This window comes from Mandrillus leucophaeus, unplaced genomic scaffold (genome assembly GCF_000951045.1).
Source record: "Mandrillus leucophaeus isolate KB7577 unplaced genomic scaffold, Mleu.le_1.0 Scaffold67, whole genome shotgun sequence".
Lineage (NCBI taxonomy): Eukaryota > Metazoa > Chordata > Mammalia > Primates > Cercopithecidae > Mandrillus > Mandrillus leucophaeus.
Genome location: NW_012107252.1, coordinates 5050280 through 5058574, shown reverse-complemented (window position 1 = coordinate 5058574; position 8295 = coordinate 5050280). Strand labels below are relative to the sequence as shown.

The window sequence follows — 8295 nt, the reverse complement described above, 5'->3', positions numbered from 1 at the left end:
TCTGCCTGCCTAGGTCTCCCAAAGTGCTGGGATTACAGGCATGAGCCACCACGCCCGGCTTTCATTCTTAAATTAGATAAATAAACTCAAGTGCCCAGCCCAATGCCTGGCATATGGTGAATACAATAGGTGGCAATTTTCTTTAGGCTGAAGTATGACTGTGTGTACTGTGTATTGGTTTAGCCTGCCCATAGCCAATAACCATCCATTATTAAGCTCTGAACTTTTATGCTGCCCTTGCTCCTGCAAGAAAGAAAGGGGATTCTCTCTGAGCCTACACTGGCTCGGGTGGCTTCCTGATAAAAAAGAATAAAAGTTACATAAAATTTAAAAAAATGAATAATGCCAAATAACTATTCAGCCTCAGGCAAAGAAGGAAAAAGCAAATAAATCACTTCTATGCAAAGTAGTATGATAAATAACAAAAATTGAGATGCTCAATGAGCATGACACAGCACTTCTTCATTCATTATCCTATTGTAAGAGCCAAGGCAGTTGGTGGGGGAGCTGGGGACAGAAAGAGAAACATAATACTATTGACTGAATGCTCACTGACTGAGCTCCTATTTTATATCAGATGCTTTGTTGTGACTTGGGGGACACAGAGACAGATGTCACCCACATCCTACTCTCCAGAAAGTCACTCTAGCAGGCAGAGGCAGAAATATAAAACTAAAATTGCTGAAAATATATTTTTGGCTATACAAGCTATTGTTTGGACACAAAGGAGGGGAATTGTAAGTCCTGGGAATGAGTGAAGGTTAAGAAACAGCTGGAGAAGGAGTAATGCTTCAGCTGACTCTTAAAAGACATGTTTTCTCTAGGGAAAGAGTTTTCCAGGTTTGAACAAAAGTCTGAAAGTGGCCAGGCGCAGTGGCTCATGCCTGTAATCCCAGCACTTTGGGAGGCTGAGGCAGGTAGATCAACTGAGGTCAGGAGTTTGAAACCAGCCTGGCCGACATAGTGAAACCCCATCTCTACTAAAAATACAAAAAATTAGCCGGGCGTGGTTGTGGGTGCCTGTAATCCCAGCTAGTTGGGAGGCAGAGGCAGGAGAATTGCTTGAACGCTGGAGGTGAAGGTTGCAGTGAGCCGAAGTCGTGCCATTGCACTCCAGCCTGGGCAAGAAAAGCAAAACTCTGTCTTAAAAAAAAAAAGAGTCTAAAGTCTTGAAACAGCTACACTGTGTTCTGGGTGTTATAAGGGTGAAGGATAGAAGAATTATAGTAATAGCAGCTAATATTTCTAATTTATAATAAGAACTAAACACTGGCTGGGCGCAGTGGCTCACGCCTGTAATCCCAGCACTTTGGGAGGCTGAGGCGGGTGGATCACCTGAGGTCAGGAGTTTGAGACCAGCTTGGCCAACATGGTGAAACCTCGTCTCTACTAAAAATATAAACATTAGCCAGGCGTGGTGGCAGGCACCTGTAATCCCAGCTACTTGGGAGGCTGAGGCAGGAAAATTGCTTGAACCTGGGAGGCGGAGACTGTGGTGAACCAAGATCACGCCACTTCACTCCAGCCTGGGTGACAGAGTAAGACTCTGTCTCAAAAAAAAAAAAAAAAAGAACCAAGTACTGTACTGAACTACATAGATAATCACAATAAAGTATTAATAGTATTCCCATTTTACAGTTGAGAAAAGTAAGGTTTGATGGGTTGAAGACTTGCCCAAGTTCACACCTAAAATTACAGCGAGAAGTTTTTTTTTTTTTTTTGAGACGGAGTTTCACTCTTGTTGTCCAGGCTGGAGTGCAATGGCGCTATCTCAGCTCACTGCAACCTCTGCCTCCCCGGTTCAAGCAATTCTCCTGCTTAAGCTTCCAGAGTAGCTGGGATTACAGGCATGTGCCACCACACTCGGCTAATTTTGTATTTTTAGTAGAAACGGGGTTGCTCCACATTGGTCAGGCTGGTCTCGAACTCCTGACCTCAGGTAATCCACCTGCTTCAGCCTCCCAAAGTGCTGGGATTACAGGCATGAGCCACTGCGCCCGGCCCTGACAGTGAGAAGTTTTAACTCAGTAAATTGACTACAGAGCCTCAGCTTTTATTTATTTATTTTTATTTTTATTTTCTTTTTAAATTTTATTTTATTATTTCTTTCTTTAGCCCCAGCTTTTAAACCACAAATAAGAGTGACATGATCAGATTTCAGAAAAATTTCCTTCGGCTGCAGTGGAAAGGGTGGATAAGAGATAGTGTTAATTGAAATGAGTGACTAAACAGACTAAACCATGTCACAGACACTTCTGTGGCTGCTTCTTCCCGAGAGGTTCTCAGGAGGTTTTTAGCATTTATACATTTTCTTTGAAAAGTGGGGGTGGGAAAGTGAGGCGAAGACTTTAGCTAATGCTCAGTAAATCTACATTTTGTTTTTTGAGACGGAGTCTTGCTCTGTTGCCAGGCTGGAGTGCAGTGGTGATGTCGGCTCACTGCAACCTCTGCCTCCAGGTTCAAGCGATTCCCCTGCCTCAGCCTCCCGAGTAGCTGGGACTACAGGCGCGCCACCGCGCCCGGCCAATTTTCTGTATTTTAGTAGAGACGGGGTTTTACCATGTTGACCAGGATGGTATCAAACTCCTGACCTTATGATCCGCCCCCTCCTCGGCGGCCTAAATCTACATTTTTACACAAGATAAGGTGAATGTTTGAGGAAAATGGGAATAGCGGAAGAAAACAATTGTGTGATGGACTCAGGGTAATCTAGTAGTAAGGTACTACTAGAAAGGTAGAAAGTAGTCTAGTAGAAAGGTAGTATAGTAGTCAACATTTATGGAATTTGTGGAATAGAGGCCAGGTGAGGTGGCTCGCGCCTATATTCGTAGCACTTTGGGAGGACAAGGTGGGTGAATCACCTGAGGTGAGGCGTTGGAGGCCAGCCTAGCCAACAGGATGAAACCCCGTCTCTACTAAAAATATAAAAAATTAGCTGGGCATGGTGGTGCGTGCCTGTAGTCCCAGATACTCCGGAGGCTAGGCGGGAGAATCGCTTGAGCCCGGGAGGTGGAGGTTGCAGTAAGCCTACACCGTGCCACTGCACTACAGCCTGGGCGATAGGGTGAGTGAGACTCCGTCTCAAAAAAAATGTGGAATACAACAAACTTTCATTTTAGGAACTAGACTTTAGACTGCAGATCTAGTTACAATTGACACGTCCTTGTTTTATGGGAGGCTACATACTTTAAAGGTTTCCAGGGTAGCAAATAATTGTGATTTTGTGTATGTGTGTTTGTGGGGGGTAGTCATCAGGAAGTGTCTGAGGCCTTTTGCCTTACTGTGTAGGTCTGGCTAATGTGTAATATTTTGACTCAAGATTGTAAAGTCAAGTTATTCATCCAGGGAAAGGATGGTCGTGTAGCTGAATCAGCGTCCTAAACTGAACATTCCCTTTGGCATAAGTTTAGGAGTCCTGATATTTTATTTTGCTTTACAACAGAAAGCAGCAACCCTGTAATCAAAGAGAACAATGAAGGAAGCTATCTAACCCATGAGGGTTACTGAGGATCTGCGCTGGGGTTAAGGCTGCTTAAGAAATATTCGGACAGACAGTTCTCATGGCTTGGTGTGGTTAGACGTGGTTAGACGTGGTCATCCGTGGGCAGCAGCTAGGACGCTTACTCCGGTTTGGGCATTAAGGGCACAGTGCGTAGTGGTCCTGGAAGTAAAGGGAATCCTGGTTTTCCGCAGAGACCTTGGATTAACCTAAGCGTTTGGGTTTGGGAGGGGCCACAAGAGCGCCTCACTTCAGCCTCAGCCATCCGCAGCAGGGAGAGGTATTAGTATTTCCGCGCCCGCCCCCACGAGGAAAAGCGCCAAGTCATTCCGGTGGGGCGCGCCGGGCGGGGCTCGGGCCACATCCCCCTCCTCTTTCTCCTCTTCCAGAACCCCCGGTCCGCTCCGACTCTCGCGAGAGCCCTACTGGCTATAAAGGCAGCGCCCCGGGCGGAATTTGCGCGTTTTGTTCTTGCCTGGCGCTGGTGGTTTGTTTCCGTGACTTGTGTTAGGACTGGTGAGTGTGGGCAGCGCGGCCTCTGCGGAGTGAGGCGCGGCGCGCCTTTCTTGCCTGTTGCCTCTTCCTTCTCCTGTCCGGGGCTCGCCCGCCCTTGGGTGGGGGTACTGTGATGCGTGAGGCGGCCGGGGGAGACCCGGAGCCCGAGACTGCCTGAGCGCTACGCGCACCCCTCTCATGGGCCCCCCACGTAGGTGCGGGGACGTGGTTGAACCCCAAGGCTAGCGTGGACTCGAGTCGAGTCGTTCCCCGGCAACTTGAGCACGTGGCGCGGCGTCTGGGCGGGCTGGTGGTGGGGTCTCCAAGACTAGCCTCCTGTCGGGCGGGGTGGGTTCGGGAAGCTTCTGGAATGGACCTGTATCCGGACTCGTGGCTGTAGAAGACAGCCTGTATTTTTGTCCATCTTGTGATAGGGTAAATGCTGTTCCGGGTCCTGAGCCTTGACTAGTTGCGGAGCTTCGGGTACCCTTTCCCCGTCTTTATTTTCCTGTACGTGGAATGGAGTTAGTGATGAGCCCAAACGTCCCCGCTGAAGCACTCTTTCTGCTGGTACTTTACACAGTTCTGGGGAGGGACAGGGGTACCTGAAGTAGGGGTCGGGGTGTGGCCCTCGGCACTGGGCAGATCCCCTGAAGGGGCCCGGCGCCGGCCTGAAGCAGCCTTTACCCCGAATTGGTTGGGTTTGGTACTTGGGAGCCACCTGGGAAAGTAGGATGGGACGAGAAGGCCATTTGGGGACACCAAGTTGCAGCATGCATTAGTTTTTGGTTTTTGTTTTTTGTCGTTAAAGGTGTTAAGGACTTTTTAAAAAACAGTTTTTAAAGAACTTTAGGACTTGGAAAAACTTTTAGACTGCGGCTCAGTGGGTTAAAACTCTGTTTTTTTTGAGACAGTCTCGCTCTGTCGGCCAGGCTGGAGTAGCAGTGGTGCGGTCTCGGCTTACTGCGACAACCTCTGTCTGCCGAACTCAGGCAATTCTCCTCCATCAGTCTCGCGAGTAGCTGGAATTACAGGCGTGTGCCACCAAGCCCCGGCAAATTTTTGCTGTTTTTTTTTTTTTTTTGAGATGGAGTCTCGCTTTGTCGCCCAGGCTGGAGTGCAGTGGTGCGATCTCCGCTCACTGCAAGCTCCGCCTCGCGGGTTCACGCCATTCTCCTGCCTCAGCCTCCTGAGTAGCTGGGACTGCAGACGCCGGTCACCACGCCCGGCTAATTTTTTTTTTTTTTTTTGTAGTTGTAGTAGAGACGGGGTTTCACCATGTTGGCCAGGCCTGTCGCGAACTTTTTTTTTTTTTTTTGAGACTTTTTTTCCCTTAGGCTGGAGTGCAGTGGCGGGATCTCGGCTCACTGCAGCCTCCATCTCCCGGTTTCAAGTGATTCTCCTGCCTCAGCCTCCGGAGTAGCTGGGACTACAGGCGCGTGCCACCACACCCGGCTTTTTGTATTTTTGTTAGAGACGGGGTTTAACTATGTTGGTCGGGCTATTCTCGAACTCCTGACTTGAGGTGATCTGCCTGTCTCGGCTACCAAAGTGCTGGCATTACAGGCCAAGATATCGATGCTTATCTTGGTGTTGATCTGGGTGAATCCTGCGCAACCTTCCTTTTCAGAAGTAAATTGATTTTTGTTCTACTTATTTTCGCCCTGGGATATTAGCCCAGAAGTCAGGAACCCATTTGTGAAGGGACTTCTAGGGCTTACACAATACCTAAAGATTTGAAATTAAGCAGACGCCATTATCTTGGTCTTCCCGCCCCCCCCACCGGCTTTTTTTTTTCTTCACTGTATGGCCCAGAGTGAAAAGTCTCACTCTGTCGCCCAGGCTGGAGTGCAGTGGTGTGATCTCGGCTTACTGCAACCTCTGCCTCCCGGGTTCAAGCGATTCACCTGCTTCAGCAGCCTCCTGAGTAGTTGCAATTACAGGCATGCACCACCACTCCTGGCTAATTTTTGTATTTTTAGTAGAGACAGGGTTTCACCATGTTGGCCAGACTGGTCTTGAACTCCTGACCTTGTGATCCGCCTGCCTCGGCCTTCGGAAGTGCTGGTATTACAGGTGTGAGCCACCGCGCCTAGTGGTCTTCCCTCTTAAAAGTTGGACTGGCTGGAAGGGTGCGGTGGCTCACACCTGTAATCCCAGCATTTTGGGAGGCTGAGTTGGGCGATCACCTGAGGTGAGAAGTTCGAGACCAGCCTGACCAACATGGAGAAACCCTTTCTCTAATAAAACTACAGAAAAATTAGCCGGGTGTAGTGGCTAGCGCCTGTAATCCCAGATACTCCGGAGGCTGAGGCAGGAGAATCACTTGAACCCTAGAGGTGGAGGTTGCGGTGAGCCGAGATAGCACCATTGCACTCCAGCCTGGGCCCCAAGAGCGAAACTCCGTCCAAAAAAAATAAAATAAAACAAGTTGTGTTAGTTATAGGTCGTGTGCTGTCTTTGACAAAGCTACCTGGAGAAAAGTCAAATATGCTTCTGACGTTATTAAGGCAGGTGGAGGCACAGTAATGGGAAAGGTCAACATGACTATGAGCCAAACAAAAGTGTTTGTGGCATTGTGCATTTAGATTCTGGTTTGAGAGTCTTCACCTGCCTCCCTCTCTGCTTCTGTCTAATGAATAAGATGCCACTGCACTAATTATGGTTCAGAAAGAATGAGAGGTTTTCTTAGTATATAAAGAAATTGCCTTGTCGTTTTTAAATTAAAACAAAGGCTGAGATTCAGAGACTTGTTTTGTTTCAAAAGCTCGGATTGTGACCCTTGACTGCTGGCCTGAGCTTCTTACTAAAATAACATTTAATGTATTCAGGGACACTGGACAATGCCTTGATTGTTCTACAGCTAAGTCTCTTAAGTAGGTGAAGGCTGCTGGTTATCTAGAAAATTAAGGCTTGTTTCTAATTAATTTCTGTTATTTCTAGCTGATAGGAAGATGTCTTCAGGAAATGCTAAAATTGGGCACCCTGCCCCCAACTTCAAAGCCACAGCCGTTATGCCAGATGGTCAGTTTAAAGATATCAGCCTGTCTGACTACAAAGGTAAGAGAATTTACACTGGGCTCATTGAGATGGAGTTATTTTATATTCTAGGGATGGCTTGTTAGATTTGTGTCAGTGTTATGTTTGACTGTAAAACGTTTTGTCTCCTAGAAAGAAGTATTTAGGTTGTTACCTTCATGTTGAAGTAGTGATTATCAAGTGATTACAGGGTATATATCCTAGGACCAAACCACTTCTGGAGAAACCACATGCTTCATTATGTCTGGACATACTAGCTCAATTATCTTTTTAGTATTCCTCCTCTATTTTCTTTATTTATTTTTATTTTTGAGACAGGGTCTCATTCTGTCACCCAGGCTGGAGTGCAGTGGTGCAGTCATGGCTCACTGCAGCCTCTACGTCTCTGGACTCAGGTGATCCTCCCACCTCAGCCTCCCAAGTAGCTGGGACTGTAGGGGCATGCCACCATGCCCGGCTAATTTTTGTGTTTTTTGTAGAGATGGGCACCATCTCCAACTCCTGGGCTCAAGCCCTCTACCTGCCCCAGCCTTTCAAAGTGCTGGGATAACAGGTGTGAGCTACTGCATCTGGCCCTCTTCTATTTTATTATTGGAGAAATTCGCATTATCTCTTGTTATAAGAGACATTCTACATTTAAAGTCTCAGAACTCACTCAGCTCTTTGGAGCTGTGACACTGCTTGTTCATTTGGGTCACATATATATTACAGTTGTTAATATTAAGCTGAAGGCTAGGCACTTTCCCTTGCCTGTTTTGACCCCAGAGGAGAGTTGATATTACAGATGGAACAACTCTCCTTTCTGTTGTCATAGTTTCATGCAGACACTTGGCAAGTTCTGTTGAGGCTCCTCCTTCCTTTACCTTGTAGTCCCAGAGCAGCTGGATCTCCTGGGACAGTTGAGGATATACATTCCTTAGAATGCAAACCTGAAACTCAGGTGTCAAGTGTCCTTTTCTCAGTGGTGTAGCATCAGTTTCTGAAGTTAGTTTTTGGTAGAACATTTGACTAGGTTTCCTGACATAATCACAGTTTGTTGATGGGGCTTCTCCTAGCAAACAAGGTAAGTTGCACCGTAGGGAGGTGACCTTGGCCCAGGAGTATAAGCAGGAGGTCTAGGAGGAGCTGCTCTCTGCCCTCCAGGGTTTGACCTGCTGAGGCCCCATGGTGCTCGTTAGGCAAAGCCCTGCAGGGGTTGTTTAGATGAGTTAGTTTCCAGTGATACTGCAAAGTGGTAATGTCTAAAAGGGCTGCTTGTTTGA

The 8295-nt window shown here is 47.4% G+C and overlaps 1 protein-coding gene across 6 annotated transcripts in view; it reads left to right on the top strand.

Annotated features, from left to right (window-relative positions):
- The first annotated feature begins 2848 nt into the window (after positions 1-2848).
- The window catches only part of PRDX1 (peroxiredoxin 1), an 11856-nt gene continuing 6409 nt past the window's right edge, over positions 2849-8295 (top strand). Inside the window, exons 1-2 of one of the 6 annotated variants that reach the window (XM_012001888.1) lie at positions 2849-3064; positions 6938-7054. In XM_012001888.1, the coding sequence (XP_011857278.1) occupies positions 6949-7054 (106 nt within the window). In that variant the 5' untranslated portion in view covers positions 2849-3064; positions 6938-6948. Of the gene's footprint in view, positions 3065-3897; positions 4236-6937; positions 7055-8295 lie in introns of those variants that run through there. The other 5 variants (XM_012001886.1, XM_012001889.1, XM_012001890.1 and 2 more) reach the window with 5 other exon arrangements.